Genomic DNA, 27,343 nt, shown 5'->3' on the forward strand with positions numbered 1-27,343 from the left:
CGCTTCACCACTTATGAAGCATCCTCCTTGCAGGTGGGGAGCAGGGGCTCAAACCCAGGTCCTGCACAGTTCTTGCACTTCATACTATGTATGCTTATCTGGGTGTGCCACTGCCTAGGCCCCTTCCTTTCTATTTCTTTATTTGCTTGTTTTTTTGTTTGTTTGTTTTTGGGGTTTTTTTGCAGGATGAAAAGTGCCAATATGACTCCAAAAATCGAGCTGCAACATGTTCCAAGTACACTGAGCTTCCCTACGGTGATGAAGATGCACTGAAAGAAGCTGTGGCCACCAAAGGGCCTGTGTCTGTTGCCATTGATGCGAGCCATCCTTCCTTCTTCCTCTACAGAAGTGGTAAAACTCAGATGTACCGGCCTCCTGTTACATGTTTCCCTTGCACTCTACAAAAGAGAGCAGAGGATCAGCAGGTTGCTAACCCAGCACAGCACATACATTACCATGAGTGAGGACCTGGGTATGAGTCCCAGACCACCACGTGGGAACATCTGCAGTGGAGATGCATCATGAGCACTGGAGCAATGCTGTGGTGTTTCCACTTCTCTCTCCCACTCTCTATCTGGGGGAAACAAAAAGCAGGGCCCGTGGGGCTGGATGGTGGTGCACCTGGTTGAGTGCACATGTTACAATGTGCAAGGACCCAGGTTCGAGCCCCTAGTCCCCACCTGCAGGGGGAAAGCTTTGCAGGTGGTGAAGCAATGTTGCAGGTGTATTTCTGTATCTCCCTATCTATCTTCCCCTCCCCTATCAACTTCTGGCTGTCTCTATCCAGTAAATAAAATAAAAGATAGTAAAAGAAAAAAAATCAAAAAGAAACAGGGCCAGCAGGAATGGTGTAGGCACCAACCCCCAGCAATAAACCTGATAGCAAAAAAAAAAAAAAAAAGGTTCAAGAGAGAGGAAGGAAGAGAATATCACTCTCCCCATCACTCTGCTTCTGAATGTTTAGATTAAGTTCAGCACTAGCCACCATTTCATAGAAATGTTTTATGTCAGGAGTCAGGCGGTAGTGCAGTGTGTTAAGCGCACATGGCACAAAGTGCAAGGACCGGCATAAGGATCCCAGTTTAAGCCCCCGGCTCCCTACCTGCAGGGGAGTCGCTTCACAGGTTGGTGAAGCAGGTCTGCAGGTGTCTATCTTTCTCCCCGCCCCCCATCCCCCGGTTTCCCCTCCTCTCTCCATTTCTCTCTATCCTATCCAGCAAGGATGACATCAATAACAACTGTAATAACTACAATAAAACAACAAGGGTGACAAAAGGGAATAAATAAATAAATATTTTTTAAAAAGAAATGTTTTATGTCTAGTTCTAATTATCAAAGTAAGGCTTACGTAAGTTTACCGGTTAGGTGGGTGGACAAGATTGCAAAATGGTTATGCAAATAGACTCTTATGTCTGAGGCACCCAGGTCTCCACACAACCATAAACCAAAGCTGAGAGGTGCTCTGGTAAAAATAAATAAACAGTACAATTTACCAGTTAGAATTCTCTGTACATCTCACACACAATCCTCACAGTGACACCATCTTACTGGTTTAAGAAACTAAGTCTTAGAGGGCCAGGTGGTAGTGCAGTGGGTTAACACCACACATGGCGGAAAGTGCAAGGACCAGTTTAAGGATCCTGGTGCCAGCCCCGGCTTCCCACCTGCAGGGAGGTAGCTTCTCAAGCGGTGAAGTAGGTCTGCAGTAGGTCTCTCTCTCCCCCTCTTTATCTTCCCCTTCTCTCTCAATTTCTTCATGTCTTATCCAATAGCAACAACAACAGTAACAATAAGGGCAGCAAAATGGGGAAAAAATGGCCTCCAGGAGCAGTAGATTTGTAGTGCAGGCACTGAGCCCCAGTGATAACCTTGGAGGGGAAAAAAAAAAAAAAACTATGTCTTGGAGTGGTTAACTTGTTTGAGGTCACACAGTCTGAAGAGGGTCAGCTGGAATGAGAAAGGATACCACCAAACTCGAGTCTGTACTCTTCCAGCAGCCACAGCTAGGTCCAAGGAGTCACCACAGAGGGTAGGATATTCTGCCATACAAGGTAGAGAGGATAATCTTAACTCATTTGTTTGCTTGTTTGTTTTGCAACCGGAACTTCATGTCTACACTGTTCTTAGTGGACTATTTTTTTTCCAGATAGAGGGCAAGAAACAGAGAGGAAAAGAAAAACAAAGAAAAGAGGCACCATAGTGCTGCTCCACCATTCATGGAACTTCCCCTCTGCATGGTGCTTGAATGTGGTGCCAGGGGCTTGAACCTAGGTCCTTCCACATGGCAATGTGTGTGCTTGCCCAGCCCCCTAATCTTCCTTTTTGAACCTCACTTTAAAGACCATTTAAGTTAATAAAGCATAAAAATACATGGACTATGTACAAATGAATGTAATAACTCTCTCTCTCTCTCTCTCTCTCTCTCTCTCTGTGTTAAAAAATAGCCAGACCTTGATGTACTGCACCAAAGTAAAAGACTCTGGGGTGGGGGTGGGGTTCAGGTCCTGGAATGTGATGGCAGACGAGGACCTAGAAGGGTTGAATTATTATGTGGAAAACAGAAATGTTACACATGTACAAATTTTACTATTGACTCTAAACCATTAATCCCCCCCAATAAAGGAAAAAATGCCAAAGTTGGTAAGAAAACTGACGAATGTAGTTTTGACAGCAAAGAATCATAAACTCTAAATAGTTTAACATTTTCGTAGACTTTGCCATATAATATCTAATAATAGTTTCATGTTCAATGTCCTTCACTGTCATAGGCCATGACCACTGTTTGTCCACCATGTTTTTTTCTCAGGTGTCTACTATGATGCTTCCTGTACTGATCAGGTGAATCATGGAGTACTAGTGGTTGGCTATGGTAATCTAAATGGAAAAGACTACTGGCTTGTGAAAAACAGGTAATGCAGTTGCATATTAATGCCTATTTAATTAGAATCAGGAATTTGAGGGTGCCCCAATAAGTGTATTCTTATGATTATGTTGGTGATCATGATGTCACTGATGATAAACATTTATAATTTCTTACAACATAACATTATAAATCAGTGATATTATTTACTGTTCTCCCTTCTTTCTTTTTTCTTCCCTTCTTTCTCTCTTTATTCCAGTGTACTGCTCAGCTTTGGTTTATAGTGGTGTTAGAGATTGAACCTGGGACCTCGGAGCCTCAGGCATAGAAGCCTATTGCACTACTGATGGCAATAGCTCCCCAGCCCAATACTCCTTATTTTTCACTTCCTATTCTACGTTCACCTCATTGGTCTCATCATTTATTTTCTACAGTTCCTTCTCATTATCCTTTATGAACACTTATCCCTCTGATTAGCCCCCAAATATTGTTTTCCCCAGAATCTGCTCATTATTCTTCTTATTCTACATTTTTCTTTTTTTAATATTTATTTATTCCCTTTTGTTGCCCTTGTTGTTTTATTGTAGTTATTATTGTTGTTGTCGTTGTTGCATAGGACAGAGAGAAATGGAGAGAGGAGGGGAAGACAAAGGGGAAGAGAAAGATAGATACCTGCAGACCTGCTTCACCGCCTGTGAAGTGACTCCCCTGCAGGTGGGGAGCCGGGGTCTGGAACCGGGATCCTTAAACTGGTCCTTGCACTTTGTGCCACGTACGCTTAACCCACTGCACTACAGCCCAACTCCCTCTACATTTTTCTTTGATACCACGATTCCATTCTTCTGATTATAGCTATAGCCTGTATATTGAAAGCTTCAAAGCTTTCACTCTGTCTTGAGATGTGGATATCTACATATAACTTCAGACATACTCATGTAGATAATTCCACTTACATGTGTTATTTTTTTCCAGATTCCCTGTGCTCAAGGTGCTCAGTGTCACATTCTTCCTCCTCTAGCACTGCCATGGAACCTCCTGGTTTCAGGCATGAAGTCTGTCTCACTACTGATGGCACCATCTTGCTTGCTGATACCATCTTTACTTATATCTGAGTAGTATTCTGTTGTATATATCTGCCACATCTGTTTAAACCACTTATTCATTTGGGTGCACTTGGGATGTTTTTGTTTTTATTTTTTTGAAAATGAAATATTTAATTTTTTAATGTATTTATAAAAAAAAGAAACATTGACAAAACCATAGGAGAAGAGGGGTGCAACTCCACACAGTTCCCACCACCAGAACTTCATATGCCATCCCCTCCAATGGTAGCTTTCCTATTCTTTATCCCTCTGGGAGTATAGACCCAAGCTTATTGTGGGGTGCAGAAGGTGGAAGGTCTGGCTTCTGTAATTGCTTCCCCGCTGAACATGGGCATTGACAGGTGAATCCATATTCCCAGCCTGTCTCTCTCTTTCCCTAGTCGGGAGGGGCTCTGGGGAAGCAGGGCTCCAGGAGACATTGGTGGGGTTGTCTGTCCAGGGAAGTCTAGTTGGCATCATGCTAGTATCTGGAACCTGGTGGCTGAAAAGAGAGTTAACATATAAAGCCAAACAAGTTGTTGACTAATGAACCTAAAGGCTGGAATAGTGCAGATGAAGATTTGGGGGGTCTCCATTTTGTAGATAGCTAGTAGGCCTATTTTAGTTACATTCCAAAGGGTCCATGACTATACTAGTTTTTTTTTTTTCCTGAGCCTGAAATCTGATATGCAGGTGGATCCATGTTATTGTCTGGGGAGATGATGTCATGGCTGGAAATGGACCAGAAAGCTGGATCAGGGAAGAAAGTAGCTCCCAAATATGGGAAAGGTGTATAAATATTGTTGACTATATGGGGGCCAGGTGGTGGTGTACCTGGTTGAGCGTACATGTTACAGTGCGCAAAGACCCAGGTTCTAGTCTCCAGTCCCCACCTGCAGGCGGAAAGCTTCCCAAGTAGTGAAGCAAGGCTGCAGGTGTCTCTCTGTCTCTCTCCCTCTCACCCCCTTCCCTCTCAATTTCTGGCTGTATCTATCCAATAAAAAAATAAAGAAAAAAAGGGAGATATTGTTGACTATAAACCCCATCAATTTGATCTGATCTGAGGCCCATGTTCAGCTTAGGAGCCTATGTGACTTCTGCATCCCTGTAGATCTGAGCTTACATTCTGAGGTCATGAGTAGGAACATTCCAAGCTGCCCGAGTATCAGGACCCATCTTCCTCAGGTGGAAGATACAGTATGTTGTCCAGCCTCCCTTCGGAGGATGGAACATTCTCTACCATTGTTGATCCACATTGAGGGCAAGGTCCTATGGGGGCCCACAAAGGGGTCTATTGTGTTGTTCCTGATAGAGATGACTGGTAACAATGTAGAGAGGGGTTTATTTGAGGTCTTGGCCCATTATGTCTGTTTGGGACTCTCAGGACTAGGGCCCCAGCTGATGGGTGGCCTGATAGTGACTAAAGAGTCATCGTCAAAGTATGCCAGTCTCTTGCCCTTATTCAGCTTTTGCAGTTCTTGCTTTGATAAGTTTAGCTTTGTAGTGAGTGAGGGAGGGATGTTTCTATATGTTGGTTATTGTGATAGAAATGAATGAACATGAAAGAGAGAATAAGAGAGAGGAAGAGATAAAGATCACTTTGGCATATGTGGTGCCAGTGATAGAACTTAGGACACAATGCTTCCAAGTCCTATTTTATAGAATTTCTTTTATATATATATATATATATTATTTATTTATTCCCTTTTGTTGCTCTTGTTTTTTATTGTTGTAGTTATTATTGTTGTTGTCGTTGTTGGGTAGGACAGAGAGAAATGGACAGAGGAGGGGAAGACAGAGAGGAGGAGAGAAAGATAGACACCTGCATACCTGCTTCACTGCTTGTGAAGCGACTCCCCTGCAGGTGGGGAGCTAGGGGCTCGAACAGGGATCCTTACACTGGTCCTTGCTCTTTATGCCACGTGTGCTTAACCTGCTGCAGTACCTCCCAACTCCCCCAAGTCCTATTTTCTACCATTGACCCACCTAACCAGATAAAATCTTTACTTATTGTGAATATCAACCTCTTAATGGATGAATGATTGATAGGAAAACATTACCTCCCATTCAGTCAGATGCCTTTTTAGTTTTTTTTTTAAATAATTTATTTCTTTATTGGGGAATTAATGTTTTACATTCAACAGTAAATACAATAGTTTGTACATGCATAACATTCCCCAGATTCCCATTTAACAATACAACCCCCACTATGTCATTCATCATCTTTCATGGACCTGTATTCTCCCCACCCACTCACCCACCCCAGAGTCTTTTACTTTGGTGTAATACTCCAATTCCATTTCAGGTTCGACTTGTGTTTTCTTTTCTAATCTTGTTTTTCAACTTCGGCCTGAGAGTGAGATCATCCCATATTCATCCTTCAGTTTCTGACTTATTTCACTCAACATGATTTTTTCAAGGTCCATCCAAGATCGGCTGAAAACAGTGAAATCACCATTTTTTACAGCTGAGTAGTATTCCATTGTGTATATATACCACAACTTGCTCAGCCACTCATCTGTGGTTGGACACCTGGGTTGCTTCCAGGTTTTGGCTATTACAAATTGTGCTGCCAAGAACATATGTGTACACAGATCTTTTTGGATGGATGTGTTGGGTTCCTTAGGATATATCCCCAGGAGAGGAATTGCAGGGTCATAGGGTAGGTCCATTTCTAGCCTTCTGAGAGTTCTCCAGACTGTTCTCCACAGAGGTTGGACCAATTGACATTCCCACCAGCAGTGCAGGAGGGTTCCTTTGACCCCCACACCCTTTCCAGCATTTGCTGCTGTTACCTTTTCTGATGTATGACATTCTCACAGGAGTGAAGTGGTATCTCATTGTTGTCTTGATTTGCATTTCTCTGACAGAGACTTGGAGCATTTTTTCATGTGTTTCTCGGCCTTTTGGATCTCTTCTGTGGTGAATATTCTGTCCAAGTCCTCCCCCCATTTTTGGATGGGGTTATTTGTTTTCTTGTTGTTGAGTCTGGCAAGCTCTTTATATATGTTGGTTATTAAACTCTTATCTGATGTATGGCATGTAAAGATCTTCTCCCATTCTGTGAGGGGTCTCTTGGTTTGGGTAGTGGTTTCTTTTGCTGTGAAGAAGCTTTTTAATTTGATGTAGTCCCATAGGTTTATACTTGCCTTAGTCTTCCTTGTAATTGGATTCGTTTCATTGAAAATGTCTTTAACATTTATGCGGAAAAAAGTTCTGCCAATATTTTCCTCTAAGTATCTGATAGTTTCTGGTCTAACATCCAAGTCCTTGATCCACTTGGAATTTACTTTTGTATTTGGTGAAATACAGTGATTCAGTTTCATTCTTCTGCATGTTTCAACCCATTGTTTCCAATACCATTTGTTGAAGAGACTCTGCTTTCCCCATGTAATAGTCTGGACCCCTTTGTCAAAGATTAGATGTCCATAGGTGTGGGCCCTCATTTCTGGGCTCTCAATTCTATTCCACTGGTCAGTGTGTCTGTTCATGTTCCAGTACCAAGCAGTTTTGATGACAATGGCCCTATAATACAGTTTGAGATCTGGGAGTGTGATGCCTCCGGTTCTGTTCTTTTTTCTCAAGATTGTTTTGGCAATTCTAGGTCTTTTCTGGTTCCAGATAAACATTTGTAGCATTTTTTCTATTCTCCTAAAAAATGTGCTTGGGATCTTGATGGGGATAGCATTAAATTTGTAGATGGCTCTAGGTAATATATTCATTTTGATTATGTTAATTCTTCCAAGCCATGAACATGGAATATCTTTCCACTTCTTTGTGTCTTTTTCAATTTCTTTGAGTAGTGACTCATAATTTTCAGTATACAAGTCTTTCACTTCTTTGGTTAGGTTTACTCCTAGATATTTTATTGTTTTTGTTGCTATAGAAAAAGGAACTGATTTCTGGATTTCAATTTCTTCTTAGTGTTTGCATAGAGGAATGCCACTGACTTTTGAATGTTAATTTTATAGCCTGACACATTACTGTATTGCCTGATGATTTCCAAAAGCTTCTTGCTGGATTCCTTAGGTTTTTCTATGTATACTATCATGTCATCTGCAAATAAGGAGAGTTTGACTTCTTCTCTTCCAATCTGTATGCCTTTAATTCCTTGCTCCTGCCTGATTGCTATGGCAAGAACTTCCAACACTATGTTGAATAGTAATGGTGATAGTGGGCAGCCCTGTCTAGTACCTGATCTGAGGGGAAATGCTTCCAGTTTTTCACCATTGAGTATGATGTTGGCTGTAGGTTTGCTATATATAGACTCCACTATCTTCAGGAATTTTCCATCTATTCCCATTTTTTGTAGTGTTTTGATCATAAAGGGATGTTGTATTTTGTCAAAGGCTTTCTCTGCATCTATTGATATGACCGTGTGGTTTTTGGTCTTGCTTTTGTTGATGTGGTGGATCACATTGATTGATTTACGTATAGTAAACCAGCCTTGCATGCCTGGGATAAACCCCACTTGGTCATGATGAACAATCTTTTTGATATACTGCTGTGTCCGGTTGGCTAGAATTATGTTCAATATTTTCGCATCTATGTTCATCAGAGATTGGTCTGTAGTTTTCTTTTTTGGTGGTGTCCCTGTCTGCTTTTGGTATCAGGGTGATGTTGGCTTCATAGAAGCTGGCAGGGAGTATTCCTGTGTCTTCAGTCTTCTGGAAGACTTTTAAAAGTAGAGGTATTAGTTTTTCTTTGAAAGTTTTGTAGAATTCATTTGTAAAACCATCTGGTCCAGGACTTTTATTTTTGGGAAGATTTTTGATAACTGTTTCAATTTCGTTAGCTGTGATGGGCCTGTTCATGTTATCCACTTCCTCTTTACTTAGTTTTGGAAGTTGGTAGGTATCTAGGAAATCATTCATTTCTTCCAGGTTCTCTAGCTTGGTGGCATATAGTTGTTCATAGAAGAACTATCGCATGATATGTTGAATTTCTGCAGTGTCTGTTGTGATATCTCCTCTTTCATTTACTATCTGATTTATTTGGGTCTTCTCCCTTCTTTGTTTTGTGAGTCTGGCTAAAGGTTTGTCGATTTTGTTTACTCTTTCGAAGAACCAACATTTACTTTCATTGATCTTTTATATGGTTTTCCTATTCTCAATGTTATTTATTTCTACCCTAACTTTAGTGATTTCTGTCCTTCTTGTTGCTTTAGGATTCCTTTGTTGTTCTTCTTCTAGGTCTTTAAGATGTGCAATCAGGCTGTTTATTTGTGTTTTTCTTGTTTCCTAATGTGTGCTTGTATAGCTATGAACTTCCCCCTTAGGACTGCTTTAGCTGTGTCCCAAATATTTTGATAGCTTGTGTCTTCATTCTCATTGAACTCTCGAAACATTTTGATTTCTTCCTTGATTTCCTCTTTGACCCAGAAGTTGTTAAGAAGTGTACTGTTGAGCTTCCACATTTTGGGACTGTTACTAATCTTTTGTTGATTGTTAAGTGTTAGTTTAATTCCACTGTGGTCTGAGAAGATGCTTGGGATGATTTCAGTGCTCTTGAATTGGCTGATGCTGTCTTTGTGGCCTAACATATGGTGTATCCTTGAGAATGATCCATGTGGATTTGAGTAAAATGTGTATTCCAGTTTCTTGGGATGAATGACTCTGAAAATGTCCAATAGTTCTAGTTTATCTATCTCTTCATTTAGCTCCATTATATCTTTACTGATTTTCTTCCTGGATGATCTGTCAAGTTGAGATAGTGGGGTGTTGAAGTCCCCTACTATGACTGTGTTACTGTTAATATATTGCTGTAGCTCTTTCAGTAGAAGTTTGATGTATTTAGATGGCTTCTCATTGGGTGCATAGATATTAATAATTGTTAAGTCCTCTTGATTGACTGATCCTCTGAGCATTAAGTAGTGTCCATTCCTATCTTTTTTAATCTTATCTATTTTAAAGTCTATCATGTCAGATATGAGAATAGCTGTTCCTGCCCTTTTTTGTGGGCCATTGGCTTGAATGATAGTTTTCCATCCTTTCACTTTAAGTCTGTGTTTGTCTTGTTGAGTTAGGTGAGTTTCCTGTAGACAACATATTGTTGGGTTGTGTTTTCTGATCCATCTTCCTACTCTGTGTCTTTTAATAGGTGAATTCAGGCCATTGACATTTATTGATATCAAAGATTGAAGATATTTAACGCCATTCTTGTAGAGTTTTAGAGTGTTTTGATATATGTCCTACTTGTGGTGGTCTGGTTGTTTATAGGAGACCTTTCAGAACTTCTTTCAGGGCAGGCTTGGTGATGGCTGCTTCCTTCAACTGTTGCTTGTCTGAGAAGGTTTTGATGCTTCCATCTAGTCTGAATGACAGTCTAGCAGGATATAGTATTCTTGGCTGAAAGCCTTTCTCATTGAGCACTCGATAGATATCTTGCCATTCTCTTCTGGCCTGTAGTGTTTGTGTGGAGAAGTCTGCTGCTAATCTTAGGGGTTTTCCTTTGTAGGTGACTCTTTGTTTTTCTCTTTCAGCCTTGAGGATCCTTTCTTTATCCTTATTCCTTTCCATTCTAAGTATGACATGTCTTGGTGTCTTTAGGTCTGGGTTAATTCTGTTTGGGACCCTCTGGGCTTCTTGAATCTTTATGTCTTTGGTGTTGTCTAGGCTAGAGAAATTTTCAGCTATTATGGCCTGGAAAATGCTTTCTTCCTCTCCTTCTCTTTCTTCCTCTAGTAAGCCAATAATGCGTATATTGTTTCTTTTGAAGTCATCCCATAGGACTCTGTTGTTGTTTTCAGCATCTCTTAATCTCTTTTTGAGATCTCTTACTTATTTTTTAGTTGTCTCTAATTCATCCTCAATCTTGCTAATTCTGTCTTCAGCCTCATAGATTCCATTCTCTCTGCCCTCAACTGCTTTCTGGAGTTCATCTATTTTGTTGCCCTGCTCTGATACTGTTTTAGCTTGTTCAGCTAGTTGCCTTCTTAGCTCAGCAATTTCAGCTTTCAGCTCTCTAATAATCATGAGATTATTAGAATTTTCTTCCATATTCTCATTTGTTGTTCCTGCATTTCTGATTACAATTTTTTCAAATTCTTTACTCACTCCTGTTATTATTTCCTTAGCTAATGTTTGGATGTTGAATTCGTTGTTTTGTGCTTCACCCTCTGGAGGACTTTTAGCTGGACTCTTGTCCTGGTTCGAGCCTCCAGTATTTTTTCTTGTTGTTTTAACCATTTTATATATTATGTTATGAGTTCCCTTTATCAGTACTTTTCAAATTACTGATCACTATTGCCTGGATTTACTTGTGTCTAAGTAATTTAATTAAAGGTTTTACCGTGGTGGAAGTTAACAGTTTTTTCAATCCCTGAGTTGGAGCTCAGTGGTGTAAAAACCTCTTTTTTTTCTTCCCTGTAGGCTATGGGAGCCTGAGGGCTTTTAAACTATCAATAGGCTTCTTAGCTTAATCACTGACTCCTGACCAAGAGATAAAGCAGGGTGTGGCAGAGATAATCCAGTGGTTATGCAAAGAGACTTTCATAGCCCCTCGGCTATGCCACCGAGGTATAGGTCTTCTCCTGAGTTTCTCGGTTAGATCTCTGTCCCTTGGTGTCCCTCCCTGTTGCTGCTCCAGATTCTGAGGGTAGTAGCAATGGAGACTCAGAGTTGTACTTGGTGAGTCTCTGGGGAGTCCTTTCCTCCCTTCAGCTGTCCCCTTGTTGGTGGAGCAGACTGGAGGTGGTGTCTCCAATGATAAACTGTTGAACTGTTAGCAGTCACTTAATCTCTCCTTAGGCCCCTCTCTCCTCTCTGTCACCAGCCACGCATGTTTGTACTCACGGGTGATTTACTGGGTTCCTGTGGTCATTCTAGTCCTGTCTTGTTTTGGTCCGGGTGGTCTCCTTTGGTATTCCTAGTTGATTCGGGAGAGGAGAGGAGAGGAGAAGAGAGGAGAGGAGAGGAGAGAAAGCGATCTGCTGCTCGTAGCTCCACCTCCGGAAGGCGAATCTAGTTTTGTTTTGGTTTTTTTTTTTGCCTCTAGGGTTATCACTGGCACTCAGTGCCTACACTATGAATCCACCACTCCTGTCAGCCATTTTTTTTCCATCTTTATGGATAGGACAGAGAGAAATTAAGAGGGAAGTGGAAGATAGAGAGAGAGAGAAAGACAGACACCTGCAGATTTGTTTCTCTGCTTGTGAAGTGACCTCTTGCAGGTGGGGAGCCAGGAACTCAAACTGGGATCCTTGTGGGAGACATTGCTCTTCATACTAGGTATACTTAAGCAGGTGTGCCACCATGGCCCCCTGATTCTTGTTTCTTTTTTGACACAAAGATTTTTAGTTTGATGTAGTTTCTTTTATCAATTTTTTCTTTTGTTTCCTTGTCACTGAGTCAGATTCCCCAAAGACATCACTGAAGCCAAGACCAATTGTTGGAAATTTTTCTTTCTTCACTGTGTGTTCTTGGCTCCTTCATTGTAAACTAACTGCCCAAATGTCTGTGGGTTTATTTTTAGTTTTTCAATTGTGTGCCACTGATTAGTGTATCTATCTTGATTACAATACCACCATATAATACATTTTAATCACTTTAGCTTTATGTTATAGTTTGATATCAGGGAGTGTGATACCTCCATTTGTCTTTTTTTACTCAAGATGGTTTTGGCTCTTTGGGGTCTTTTATACTTTCATACAAATTTCAGTAATGTTTGTTCCTTTGAAGCATAACTTAAGAATTTTTAAGTTTGCATATTGCTTTGGGTGAGATGATCATTTCAGCAATGTTGACTATTCCAATCCATACGCTTGGATTTATTTATTTATTTATTTATTTATTTTTTTATTTTCCCAGAGCACTGCTCAGCTCTGGCTTATGGGGATGCAGGGGACTGAACCTGAGACTTTGGATCCTTAGGCATGAGAATCTCTTTGCATAACCATTATGCTATCTCCCCTGCTCTTTATTTTCCAATTTTTGTGTCTTCTACATTTATCTACCTGTTTTATCTCTCTGTGTGTATGTATGTGTGTGTGTGTGTGTGTGTGTGTGTGAGAGAGAGAGAGAGAGAGAGAGAATGGAAGAGAGAGAGAGAGAGTAGAGAGAAATAGCCATGTTCAGCTCTAGCATATGGTTTTGTGCATGGTGCCCCAGGGGCTTGAACCCAGCTCCATGCACATAGTAAAATGTTCACTTTCTTAGGCAAACTATCTCCTAGTCCCAGTTATTACTCTTTAAACAAAAAATCAAATTAATTAAAAGTCCTATTTGTCTTCTGGAACCTATCTCAAATGTTATCCCTTTCATATTCCATTCATTTCCTTAGAACTGTTTCTCTAACTTCTGAGTGCTAGCAATGCTTTATAATTCCTATTATGGCATTTAGTAAATTGTACCTTGTGTAATAGTTATTTCTATAAATCATGCTTCATTCCCTATAATGTGAGTTTCTTAAAGGTAGACTAGTGTCAGGTTCATTTTATATCTCATGCATTTCATTCAACAAATATATGTTGCATACTTACCATGTACCAAACTATGCAAGGTACTGGAAATTTAATAAGTAAAAAGCCTGTCTGTTGCCTTTCAAGATATTCATAGTCTACCATTCTTTACAAAGTAGAAAGAACTCAAAGGAATTATGTGAAGTAACAGAAATCAGAAGGCAGAAGACAGGTATTAGATGATTTCACCTATGTGTGCAATGTAAGAATATAAAACTGATGAACTGGTGCCAGGCAGTGGTATACTCAGTTAAGTGCACATATTACTATGTACAGAGACCTGTGTTCAAGCCCTCACTCAAAAATAGGAAGGTAGGGGGGGGATTTAAAAGGAAGTTGGGGGCACACTGCACCACAGTGGAGTAAGATGTCATATGGTGGTGAGTGTGGTGTGTAGACATCTATACAGGGGGACAAGAAACTGTACACATGGTGGACTATACACAAAAGGCAAAATAACTGTATCAAGAGACAGAGAGATCTGGAAAAGAAAGATTCTGGTAATCTAACAGAGTTAGGGGGATAGGAAGGTACACATATATGCCATTATAATAGAATGTGATAGATGCTAAGACAGAGGTAAGAGCAGGTGACGATAATATGTCCTTGGTGTTGTTGAAGAATGATGAACAGCATATTCTTAAGGGTATAACCCTCAATGTTAGGCAATAGAGATTTTAAGATTATACTTGATGGGTGTGTTTTGAAACATTAGAATATTGTGTAATTGATTATGAGAAGGCCCATCATTTTAGATAACTAGACAACTTTATGGACTTATTAGAAAGTTTGTGTTAAAATGCAATTATTCTCTATTTAGGAATCTAAGAAAGACTTTGCTGGAAAGTCACCACAATCTAATACACTACCAATTAGATGGGGTTAAGGATGCCTTTGGGGGAGGGGACGGCTGGTGGTGCACCTGGTTAAGTGCACACATTACAATGCACAAGGACCCAGGTTCGAGTCCCTGGTCCCCACCAGCGAGGGGGGGGGGGGGAGTTTGTGAGTGGTGAAGTACTGTTGCAGATGTCTCTCTGCCTCTCTCCCTCTCTATCACCCCCTTCTCTTTCCATTTCTGGCTGTCTCTATACAATAAATAAATAAAGATAATTTAAAATTTTGGGTGGGGATAAATAGCATAATGCCTGAGGCTTCAAAGTCCCAGGTTCAATCCCCTGTACCACCATAAACCAGAGCTGATCAGTGCTCTGATGGGGAAAAAAAAAAGCCTTTAGAGGCCACTGAAATAGCTCACTTGGACAGTGTGCTGTTTTGCCATGTGGATAATCCAGGTTCAAACCAGGCCCCCACTGCATAAAAGATTCTTCTGTGCTATGGTTTCATTTATTTTTGCTGTCTCTCTACCTCTGAATAAAAGAAAGAAAGAAAGAAAGAAAGAGAAAGAAAGCTAATGGAAAGAAGGAAGGAAGGAAGGAGAAAAGAAAGGAAGAAAGATATGCTTTTAGCAGAAAAAGGGGAGGAAAGAATTTAATCTTATATACAAATCAATAAATAATGCAGACTCCAAAGATACTGGGGATAGAATAATTTTAGCCTGAAAAAAAAATTCAATGTGTTAGGTTTAGGTTTGCTCTTTAGAACCTACACACACACACACACATACACACACACACACACACACACACACACACACACACTGGACCCACCTTGGACACCTTTAAGTGGCATTTGGTGAACTCTCTAAGACAAATAGTTACAAAATAGAAAGGCCTATCAGTAATTTGATGGGTAGAACTTGTAATGCTTTCCTTATGTATTAAGTCTATTTATCAATACATATTTCCAATCTATCTTTTGAAAGTTGTCTAAAAGCTCTTGAAAAATTATCATTTTATCCTTATTTTGCATTACAGTTTTTTATACATATGCCATTAGTAGGAAGCAATAGAGCTGGGAAGACAGCATAATGGTTATGCAAAAGATTTTTATGCCTAAGTCTCAAAGGTCTCAGGTTCAATTCCCACCACCATAAGCCAAAACTGAGCAGTCTTTCTCTCTGTATCTTTTTCTCTGTCTTTCTCCCTGTATCTCTTGCTCTCACACTAAAATAAAATCAATAAAATAAGAATGATATGAATTTATTTTTAACAGCAATCTAATAGATGAAATTGATCATGTGATTTGATTACAATCATACGTTACTTTGTGCCATTTCTTTTTCTGAAGCTGGGGCCTCACATTCGGTGATCAAGGATATATTCGGATGGCAAGAAATAGTAAAAATCACTGTGGGATTGCTAGCTTTCCCTCATACCCAGAAATGTAGAGAAGCTCCTCATTTGATAATGAATAAGCGCAAGAGGAAGTGAACATCTTCTCAACTCAATTGTGCCTGCTGTGACCAGTGGAAACAAGCATGTCTTCATCACTGTCTATGATGCTAATGAAATCTAGTTTGAGTTCTGTATGTGTTTAACTTTGTAGACTTTGGAAAAAGTAGGCTAAGTAAATTAATAATGCACTATAGATATGACTGTATAACCAGTTCAACTCAAGACCATCTGTTGTGTTCGTCACTGTCTAATTTTACGTTGTCTTATTTTACCCATGGATATCCTTTTAAAACTTGATGACTTAATAAATGTCTGTCTTTCCAACTCATTATCATTACCACATACCATTCTTTTCTTAGTCTTAGGTCACTTCTATGAAAATGTGAATTGTATATGCTGGTGATGGGTCACTACAACCTTTAGTTATTAATATCCTGAAGTCTCAGATTTTTGTCTTTGTAAATAAAAGATGATTTTACTAATAATGTTAGAGTAGATAAATGCATGAAAACAACCTATTTTCAAACACTTTGGAAGAATTAGTTTAATGATCAATGATTAATATGACAATTTGAACTATTTTTACCTTATCATTAAATTTGGCCAAGATCTTTTCTAGTCGTTATAAAATTAAGCCAGTCAAAATAAAGTAACTAAGATAAATTACTTTATCTTTTCTTTCTAAAAATTATCTGTAGAGAGTTGGGCGGTAGCACAGCAGGTTAAGTGCATGTGGCGCAAAGCACAAGGACCAGCTAAGGATTCTTGTTCGAGCCCCCCCCACCCCACCCCCCGCTCCCCACCTGCAGGGGAGGTTGCTTCACAGGCGGTGAAGCAGGTCTGCAGGTGTCTATCTTTCTCTCCCCCTCTCTGTCTTCCCCTCCTCTCTCCATTTCTCTCTGTCCTATCTAACAACAACTACATCAGTAACAACAACAATAATAACTACAACAACAATAAAAAGACAACAAGGGCAACAACAGGGAAAATAAATAAATAATTTTTTTTTTAAATCCCGGTTCGAGCCCCCCGCGCCCCACCTGCAGGAAGTCGCTTCGCAAGCAGTGAAGCAGGTCTGCAGGTGTCTTTCTGTCCTCCTCTCTGTCTTCCCCTTCTCTCTCCATTTCTCTCCTATCCAACAACAATAACAGCTGTGACAACAATAACAACTATAACAAGCACAACAAGGGCAACAAAATGGGAAAAATAGCCTCCAGGAGCAGTGGATTCGTAGTGCAGGCATGAGCCCCAGCAATAACCCTGGAGGAAATATATATATATGTGTGGTCCAGGAGGTGGCACAGTGGATAAAGCATTGGACTCTCAAGCATGAGGCCCTTAGTTCAGTTCCCAGCAGCACATGTACCAGAGTGATGTCTGGTTCTTTCTCTCTCTTCTTTCTCATAAATAAATATATTAAAAATTAAGGGAGCCAGGTGGTGGCACAGCAGGTTAAGTGCACATGGTACGAAGCGCAAGGACTGGTGTAAGTATCCTGGTTCAAGCCCCCAGCTCCCCACATAAGGGGAGTTGCTTCACAAGCAGTAAAGCAGGTCTGCAGGTGTCTATCTTTCTCTCCCCCTCTGTCTTCCCCTCCTCTCTCGATTTCTCTCTGTCTTTTCCAACAACAATGACAGCAATAACAACAGCAATAATAACAATAAGCAACAAGGGCAACAAAAAGAGAAAAAATAAAAAATATTGTATCCAAAGTCCCACGTTTAATCCCCTGTACCACCATAAGCCAGAGCTGAGCAGTGCTCCAGAAGGAAAAAAAAAATGTATCAGAGGGCTCTGAACTCTAGTTCTATCAGGACGTGAGAGAAAGAGGACAAAAGGAAGGACATGGGAGTCCGGCAGTAGCACAGCGTGTTAAGCACAGGTGGCGCAAAGCACAAGGAGCGCCGTAAGGATCCTGGTTCAAGCCCCCTGCTCTCCACCTGCAGGGGAGTCACTTCACAGGTGGTGAAGCAGGTCTGCAGGTGTCTGTCTTTCTCTCCCCCTCTCTGTCTTCCCCTCCTCTCTCCATTTCTCTCTGTCTTATCCAACAGCAATGACATCAATAATAATAACTCCAACAATAAAACAAGGGCAACAAAAAGGGAATAAATAAATAAATAGATATTTTAATTATTTTTAATTATCTTTATTGGATAGAGACAGCCAGAAATTTAGAGGGTAGGGGAGAAAGAGAAGGAAAGAGAAAGAGACACCTGCAGCACGGCTTCACTTGCAAAGCTTTCCCCCTGCAGGTGGGAACTAGGAGCTCAAACCCAGGTCCTTGAGCACTGTAACATGTGTGCTCAACCAGGTGCACCACCACCCAGTCCCTAAAACAATCTTTTTTAAAAAGGAAGGACATTAGTAAGTAGTAACAAGAATAGGTGTGACTTAGAAAGGAAGAAGGCAGAGCCATAGAAAATGGGCAAATATATATAAATATAGTTATATAAATAATAGTCCATATCTTGGGAGAACTACTACAGTTTCCAATGAAGGGAATGGTGACACAGAACCCTGGTAGTGGGAATGGAGTGGAATTATACCCTTGTTATCTAATAATTTTGTAAATCAGTATTAAATCACTAATGAAATATTTTATTTATTTTTTTCATTGTGACAGAGAAACCAAGAGGGGAAAAGTGATAGGGAGAGAGAACAAAGACCCCTGCAGAACTGTTTCACCATTTGTAAAGCTTTCCCCCTGCATGTAGGGAATGTTTTCTTCTCCTACCTCTTTCTTCCTCTGGTAGGCCAATTAATGCAAATGTTACTTCTTTTGAGATCATCCCATGTCTATGTTGTTATTTCCAGTATCTCTCAACCTCTTTTTTTTTTTTTTTTTTTTTAGCTATTTTACCTCCTTCTTTGTTTTCTCTAACACATCTTCTGTCTGGCTAATTCTGTTTTCTGCTTCTGTTAATCTGCTTTCCTTTCCCTCGGTTTCCTTCTTCAGTTCAGCTATTTTTTTACCTTGCTCAGTTACAGTATTAGCTTGTTCTGCTACTTGGCCTTTTATCTCAGCTATTTCAGCTTTCAGTTCTCTAATAACCTCAAGGTAGCTAGTATTTTCCTTGAGGGTCTCATCTGTTGTTTCTCTATAGCCTTTTCCTCAATAGCTGTCATCATTTCTGTGATTAATAGTTCCATTAATGTTTGTATATTTTCCTTATTTATAGTTGCTTCTGGCTTACTTGGGGTCCAGCACCTTATCCACTGTGTCAACTCTTGAGCCAACTTCGGGCTTACTTGGAATTTTTTCTGGGCTTCTGTCCTGATTCATTGCCATAGTTGATTTAGTTGCTTTTGATTTGGCCATACTTTTTGTCCCTTGGCTATTTTCATTCAGTTGTTGTGTTGAGTGAAGAAAAGCCCCACTAAACCAAAGGCCTCTTACAACTGAGGTCACAAACCTCAGCAAAAACAAGAACAACAAAAAGTGATGATTAATACAGTTCAACCAAAACTTGTTAGCTACAGAAACTCTACCCATCAAAAACAAGACAAAACAAAAGCAAAAACAAAACAACAACAATAGCAGAAAAAAATACAAAGCAAGAACAGACAATTACAAAAATCCACTATCACACATAAATTTAAGACTGTGGGAAGAGACAGAAAATAAAGGAAGAGAGAGAAAGAAAAACCTTTCTACATCAGATTTCTTACACCAGGTAGATCACCAATAAGGATAGGTGAATACAGCAAATACAGGAGGAGCAAAAGACAAGATTTTTCAAATAAGAGAGAAGGAAAGAAAAAGAGGAAAGAAGAAAACAAACAAACAAAAGAAAACATACAAACAAAAAAAAAAACCACTACTAAATAGCACAACCAATCACCAGTAAATGCATTGAACCACCAACAAAGGCTAATTTTGGTCAAAGTAATAAGAAGGGGAAATAAACTAATAGCAATGACAAAATAAGCAAACCAGCAGAGAAAAAGAAAGAAAACTGTTAAAAAAAAAAAAAAAAAAAGGAAAAAAATTACCTAAAGACCAGTCTGCAGTTTACACTATTCCAAATGGGCTACTCTCATTGCCCTAGAAGAGGCAGAAGTTTGGTCAAGGAGAAAGAGAAAAAAGAAAAAGAAGAAGGAAGAGGAGGAGGAGAAGAAGAAGAAGAAGAAGAGGAAAAAGAAGAAGAGGAGGAGGAAGAAGAATGGAGTCGGGCAGTAGCAGCGGATTAAGAACAGGTGGCGCAAAGCACAAGGACTGGTTTAAGGATCCCGATTTGAGCCCCCGGCTCCCCACCTGCAGGGGTGTAGCTTCACAGGCAGTGAAGCAGGACTGCAGGTGTCTATCTTTCTCTCCCCCTCTCTGTCTTCCCCTCCTGTCTCCATTTCTCTCTGTCCTATCCAACAACGAACGACATCAACAACAACAATAATAACCACAACAAGGCTGCAACAAAAAGGGGGAAAAAATGGCCTCCAGGAGCAGTGGATTCATGGTGTAGGCACTGAGCCCCAGCAATAACCCTGGAGGCAAAAAAAAAAAAAAAAAAAAAAAAGACAAAGTGGCCAGATGAAAATTTTAAAGCAGGGGAGGGGCTTGGGAGATAGCATAATGGTTATTAAAAAGGTTTTTTTTGCCTGAGGCTCTGGGGTTCCAGGTCCAATATCCAGCACCATAAGCCAGAGCTGAGCAATGCTTTGGTCTTTCTGTATCTCTTTCAGTAAAAATAAATTTTTAAAATTTTTTTAAAAGGTTCAGAGAGTAGTACTGCAGTATCTCTCTTTCTGTCTCTCTTTATATCTGGAAAAAAAGAAAGATAAAGAAGAATTTGGGGGCCAGGTGGTGGCACACCTGGATGAGCACACGTTACAGTGCTTAGGGACCTGAGTTCAATCCCCTGGCCCCCACCTGAATGGGGAAAGCTTCAAGGGTGGTGAAGCAGTACTGCAGGTGTCTCTCTGTCTCTCTCCCTCTCTATCTCCCCTGTCCTCTCAATTTCTGGCTGACTCTATCCAATAAACAAATAAAGATAATTTAAAAAAAGTTTAAAAAAAGAAAAGTCTGTCAGGAGAGGTGGAATCACACAGGTACAAAGTCCCCTGAAGCCTTTATAAAGGAAAAAAGATCCTGCTTTTTTCATAGTAATTATCATTATCATCATAGTAATTATTTATTACCACCATTGTTATCACATTGTTTTCATTACTAATGAATCATTACATTAATTATTTTAGTATTTCCAATACTAATTTTGAAGGGGTCCAGAATATTCCACAATGATACAAGAATTATTTTGAGTTGAAGATTCTTACAAATCAAAGACTACAGGAAGAGATTTTCTGAACTCCTTTAATTGCCTAAAACCAAAGTTTCCCAGCAGTTCAACTGTCATGGAACCCCTCTCAAGGACTGTCACAAGCAGAAGAGACTGTTACTACATAAGATTAAAATCTGGCACGAGCTAGCACCCAGGTAAGAAACGAGCTAATAAATGTTGTCATAGAACTATCCTTTTTTCCATCTGTTTTCCTAAGGGCCTATTTCTGTTTTCTAAAAGCCATTATGCTCTCCCCCATGTGCCCCTCTGCCCCCTCCCAACCTCCCATTAAGATGGCATGCAAACTCCAAATTCTTTTATTTGAAAGGAAAAATTTTTAAATTACTTTTATGTACAGAGGACGCAACAGCATACTTAGCCCGGTTTGACTGTGAACTCTTTAGCCTTTGCCTTTCCCAGCTAGGTGATACCATTGATTTCAGACCCAGGCCCTTACCCTTTCAGTGACCAAGGATTTCATCACATCTGTCATTGTTGTTGGTCCTAACAGCTTCCCCCAGTTTAGCCAGAGCACCTTCATCTTCCAAGTTACCCAGGGTGAAGGCAAGAGTGGTTTAGGCCTTCCTGTGGACAAACCACTGCAGCCTGGACTTCCCCATTCTCCTGACATAGGGCAGGAAGAAAACAATGAATGGCTCCGTGGGCTCCATGTCCTGAGCTATCACCACCAATTGAGGCTTCTTGTTCTTCACCAAGATGATGGCGGTATTAACCCCTGCTCAGAGGGTGGCCTGATGGGGACATCCCTTTTGCCAGTAGCTTTCTTCTCAGCCAGGGCCGGCTGCCTTGGTTGCTTCTCCTGCTTTGTCTCTGGTCTGTACCTGGGGGCCAGATTCAAGCAGCTGAGTAGCTATGTGGCAGTCCAAAGCCCAAACATATTGGTTAATGGCAGGAGGGACTGTTTGCTGTTTATAGTGGATTGCCTGTTAATGCTGCAGTCAGATATATGCAAAGCAGATGGGGAATCTTTGGGATTGGAATGGTATGTCCAGTCCAATTCCAAAATTCTTGAGCCTCTTCTGAAACAGGTATTTTACTATCTTAGCCTGCTTCTTGACAACGGCAGGGGCCACAATCACTTTGATCCCTGTGGCTGCCTTTCCTTTTGACATCTTGGCTGGTTTGAGAGCACCTCAGGTGTGAACCCCACCACAGTACAAGAGGTGATATGGCAATGGAGGAAACTCCAGTCTGTGGTGTCTTTCCCTTTCTCCCTGTGACTCTCTGAATAAAAAAAGTGGTTGGCAGAGACCTAGTGCGGATTGTATTGTTGTGTGGAAAAATGAGAAATGTTATGCATGTACAGACTATTTATTTACTGTTGACTGTGAAGCATTAATCCCCCAATAAGGAAATTTTAAAAAGTGGCTGGAGCAGTGAAATGGGTCCCAACTTGAAACAAAGTCTGAAACAGATTCTTCTAGATACGTAATTATTAGGTAGTTTGGGTGACATAGTAACGTCCCTCTACCAACATGGCTTAATTAGATGTGAGCTTTAGAAGTCAATTATACCTAACCAGTTCTCTCACAGATGTGAGGAGGGGGGAAAATTGAAGTAAATTAGGCATAATATTTATGTCTTTCTCACAAGGCCCTTGGAAGAAGCAAAGTAAGGTAGAAAGGGCTGGTGCAATAGTTCACATGGATAGTGTGCTGCTTTGCCATGAGAATCCAGGTTCTAGCCTGCTTCCCCCAGCCCACCCCACTGTACTGAAGGAAGCATTAGTGATATGGTCTCTCTCACTGTCTCTATCTTAAAAAAAAAATAGGAACAAAAATAAGAGTGAAAGAAGTACAGAGAAAATAGCTATTGACTTCAAAAATAGGGTTATAGTCTCCACTCCTTTCCTAATCAACTGGCTTTTTTTTTTTTTAATCTGTAATGACTGTTTACTGGTAATGAAGATAAAGCAACGTATAAGAATGACCACAATATGTTTATATCACTATCACAATTTTATATGGCTATCCATCTGTAAGCCAGGAACTCATCCCACTAACATCCTATTGCCTAGAAGCCTCTTATTATTTCATTTCAAAGCTCTCCACTGTCTTCAAACACAGCATTGCAACAGACGGCAAGAGACACCAGTTTCAAGGGGGCCACAAGCCTGAAAGGTGAGCGCACAATGTGTAGCAGTCAGTCAGACACACACACACACACACACACACACACACAATTAGAAATAAATATAATGAGTTAAACAGCGGTTGGGAATACATTGGTCCCTGTAGGAAATCCATGCATACAGTGAAGGTTTTGCATGTATAAATATTTCATTTCCTCCTTGCTTTTTCAGCTAAACCGCAGAGCAGGGCTCCCACGTGCCTTGTGCTGCTTTTGGCGGGAAACGTGACGCTGAGTCGGGTCAACAAGCATCTGTCTCGCAGAGGTGAATGACCAACCGTTGAAGCGCATGCGCAGCTGAACAGCTCGGAAGGCATGCGTATCTGTAGGGGCTGGAAGGCAAGCGCATGCGCTTCAGCTAAGCGCATGCGTCGTCAGCACCTCTTTCTCAAGGTCACCGGCAGGCGCCATAAGACCTTTCGTAGCTTACACGTATGTGTATTTCTTCTTTCTCACTCTTTTTTCCTTCTGCCCCTTCTTCACTAACTTTGTTTTATAAGATTTTAATGATGAAACATTTGGGATGGGGGAGTGTGCGCCTGCTGATTTTTCACCAGAGGTGCCAGAGATCGGGGTGACCAGGGCGTCTGCCTAGGCCAGACCAGGGGAAATGGAGATGTCGATAGTGGGGCCTCCGGGACTCACTCGGTGCAGCCCTGTGGCTGCGGGGGTGAAAGACAAGCTGACTCACATCAGAACGCCAGCATTGTAATCGGGAAATCAGAATCCGTCCATACGGGTGTAGACAAGACCTCCCGGAAGGATGAAGGCGTGATCCCTGGGCGCTCGCCTCGCCTCGGCAGGTGGCGACACCAGGGGCGCGGTGACTTCAGGGGCCTCAGGCCGGAGACGGAGGCGGAGGCGGGAGTGGGCTAACCCTGCAGGTCGCGCCTTTTACCTCGAACAAGGACCCAGTTCGAACCCTGGCGCCACGTGGGAGCACCTGCTTGACGGAGATTCCATTAGTGGCGCTGTGCTCTCTCTGTTCCCTCTCCTCCGTCTCTCACCCAGTATCCTAAAATCGCACTGTGAGTGGTGGGGTGGCACAGACACAAAGTGGCAAAAAAAAAAAAAACCTGGAATATTTGCTGTTGCCCACGTGTGGTGGCTACATACAGTTTAGGACTAAGTCCAGGGTTCGTGCTTAAATCACTGAAGGAAAGTTTCCTGACTCAGCTATTTTAAATTTACAGAGAGGAAGCAGATTTAATGGCTGTTCAAGGGTTAGATGGCATAGTTGGTTTTTTTGTTTTGTTTGTTTTTTCGTTTTTTTTTTTTTCTTTGCCTGGTCTATGAGTGCTGTGTTGTCAGATCTCTAAAGATCATATTTAACAAGGTTGCTGTTGTACAACAGGAAGAGTCTGGCTCTAGCTTTGAAGAGTCTGTCTTTAGCACAGAGACCCTTTCATGCAAATTCATGTTGGCATTACATGTAATAAACTACAACACTAGGAATAAAGATAAAGTCTGAAGTTAAAGTTTGTATCTGTTTTTACAAGGTTGAATTAAGGAAAATACTTTATCAGAAGATGGCCACAGCACAGCTGCAGAGAACTTCCATGGTATGAGCTCTTGTATTTTAATAAATTTTGTTTAGCTAAAATGTATTGTTTCTTTTTAAAATGTTTAAATTACTTATTATTGGATAGTGATAGAGAGAACATGAGAGAGGAGGGAGAGAGACAGACATCTGCAGCCCTGCTTCACCACTCCTGGAGCTTTTCTCCTGCTGGTGGGGACCAGGGGCTTGAACTTGGGTAGTTGGGCACTGTAGGTGTTTGCTTAACCAGGTGCACCACCGCCTGGCCCCAAATGTATTGCTTCTTGAGGCTCAACTCTTTATACTTAGAAACTAGAGTCAGGTTACAGTTTAATGATAACAGGAAATTTTGTGTTTTAAGAAATGAGGATATTTGCTTAACTATTTACAATTAACTACTCAGTTCTGCTAAATGTTGGATGTATTGCATTAAATAACTGGTTCATAATCAGTTTAGATAGTAATGGTTTTCATTTCTGCTAATGGCATAATTATTCCTAGCAGTCCACTCCTGAGATGGCATATCCAGTCGAGTACAAGTGTTACCGTGCACCAGGATTTAAGCCACTCCCTAATCCCTCTTGCCAGGGAGAAGCTTCATGAGCAGTGAAGCAGTGCTCCAGATGTCTTTTTCTCTCCCTCTCTTATCCTCTCTACCCCTCTTAATTTCTCTCTGTCTCTATCAAAATAGAAGGAAAAGAAAAGAAATAACAATGGTTTTCAGGAGCAGATAGATGAATTTATTGTGCAGGCACCCAGCCCCAGTGATAATCCTGGTGGTGATTAAAAAAAAAAAAAAAAAGGATCTTGTAAGCATAAAAAGAGTGTCCATGCCCTAAATAAAATAAAATTGTCATCTTTTCATAGATATTAAAGTTACCTGCATTCAGCCTAGGCAGAAAGAGGAAATCAGTGTTATCTATTGATAAATTATATACTTAACAGCTAATATGCAAGGGGATTCTTTTACACACACACACACACACACACACACATATATATATACTTGTTATACATATATACATATATATTTTTTTAATGATAGGTATGGAGAGAAAGATACAGAGTGAGAGACCAGAGCACTAATCAGCTCTGTTTTATGGTAGTGCTGGGGATTAAACCTGGGACCTCAGAGCCTCAGGAATGAAAGGTGATTATATAACCATTACGCTATCTCTTCAGCCTACAAGGAGATTCTTAACATCATTTGTAAGCATTTTTCACGTGTTCTTTTTAGTCTGGTGTATTGAAATTCACTGTGAATTTCTGGGGATTTCTAATTTATGATTAGGAAGTTTTGGGGGTATAGATACTGATCCAAAATTATATCCACTTTAATAGTCGGAAAACTATATACTTAATAAATTTAAATAAAATGTCTTAATGTTTTTGAATTTTAGAGTGCATTGGTATTTCCCAGTAAAATATCAACTGAACAGCAGTCTTTGGTGTTAGTGAAGAGGCTCCTAGCAGTTTCCGTGTCCTGCATCACATATTTGAGAGGGATATTTCCAGAATGTGCTTATGGAACAAGATATCTAGATGGTAATACAGTGCTTATTTAAAATAATTCTATAAACATTTTTACCTCACTCTAAAACTATAATTTTGACTTAGAGATTTTATCTTTAATCCCACCTTAATTGAGATATAATACATATACCTGACAATTTACTCAACATGTATAATACAGTGACTTTTACTGTATTATATTATACTGTATTCAAAGAGGTGTGCAAACATCACCACAATTGATTTGAAAGCATTTCTATCACTCCAAGAAGAAACCCCATTATCTTGCTATGCTTCCCCAACCTCCCCAGTTCTTACCTTTTTTCTGTCTGTGGACTTGTCTATTCTGGGTGTTTCATATAAATGAAATCAGATAATATGCTGTACTTTGTGACTGACTTCTATCAATTAGCATAAAGTTCTCAAAGCTCATCTACACTGTAGCCGGAGTGAGTGCTTCATTCTTGTGTGTTGGCTAAATAATAGTAATAGGATTATAGCACATTTTATTTACCCATTTACCTCTAACATATTTTATGGTTTTTTTTCCTTCCCAAGATAGAGTTTCATTTAAGAGAAAGGGGGGCAGGCGGTTAGTGCAGCAGGTTAAGTGCACATGGAACGAAGTGCAAGGACCGGGTAAGGATCCAGATTAGAGCCCCCAGCTCCTCACCTGCAGGGGGGTCACTTCACAAGCAGTGAAGCAAGTCTGCAGGTGTCTATCACTTTGACCCCTTTTCTATCTTCCCCTCCCCTCTTGATTTCTCTCTGACCTATCCAACAATAACAACAGCAATAACAAGAATAACAAGGGCAACAAAATGGGAAATATGGCCTCCAGGAGCAGTGGATTCCTAGTGCAGGCACCAAGCCCCAGCGATAACCCTGGAGGCAAAATAAATAAATAAATAGAAAAGAAAAAGAAAGTCATAGCACCACTCTGGTAGACTGACTGGTAGCCTCAGACAAGTCTGGCACGCTACTTTCTTGGATGGTTATCCTTATTTTTCATGTAAGGCTCCTGAGTTTGAGAGAACTATTAAGTCCTTTCCACTGTTGCTATTTCTTTTCCACATGTTGCTATTTCTCAGGGCTCTGTTGCTGATAGTTTAACTTCTTAGGCTTTTACAGGTATTTTACTACCATAGCATATACTCGTAAGAGTCTT

General features: G+C 40.5%; 2 protein-coding genes and 1 pseudogene across 3 annotated transcripts in view; 2 read left to right on the forward strand and 1 right to left on the reverse strand.

The window, feature by feature from the left end:
* Positions 1–16,024, forward strand: part of LOC103121051 (cathepsin S) — a 34,671-nt gene extending 18,647 nt beyond the window's left edge. Inside the window, exons 7-9 of the mRNA XM_007531544.3 lie at positions 186–351; positions 2,807–2,909; positions 15,590–16,024. Of these exons, the coding sequence (XP_007531606.3) occupies positions 186–351; positions 2,807–2,909; positions 15,590–15,689 (369 nt within the window). The 3' untranslated portion in view covers positions 15,690–16,024. The remainder of the gene's footprint in view (positions 1–185; positions 352–2,806; positions 2,910–15,589) is intronic.
* Positions 16,025–21,433: 5,409 nt separating this feature from the next.
* LOC132541225 (large ribosomal subunit protein eL8-like) lies at positions 21,434–22,111 on the reverse strand (annotated as a pseudogene).
* Positions 22,112–23,303: 1,192 nt separating this feature from the next.
* Positions 23,304–27,343, forward strand: part of HORMAD1 (HORMA domain containing 1) — a 34,085-nt gene continuing 30,045 nt past the window's right edge. For both annotated transcript variants that reach the window (XM_060201740.1, XM_060201741.1), the window contains exons 1-3: positions 23,304–23,555; positions 24,623–24,685; positions 26,064–26,208. In XM_060201740.1, coding sequence (XP_060057723.1) covers positions 23,439–23,555; positions 24,623–24,685; positions 26,064–26,208 — 325 coding nt within the window. In that variant the 5' untranslated portion in view covers positions 23,304–23,438. The remainder of the gene's footprint in view (positions 23,556–24,622; positions 24,686–26,063; positions 26,209–27,343) is intronic.

This window comes from Erinaceus europaeus, chromosome 11, assembly GCF_950295315.1.
Source record: "Erinaceus europaeus chromosome 11, mEriEur2.1, whole genome shotgun sequence".
Taxonomy (NCBI): domain Eukaryota; kingdom Metazoa; phylum Chordata; class Mammalia; order Eulipotyphla; family Erinaceidae; genus Erinaceus; species Erinaceus europaeus.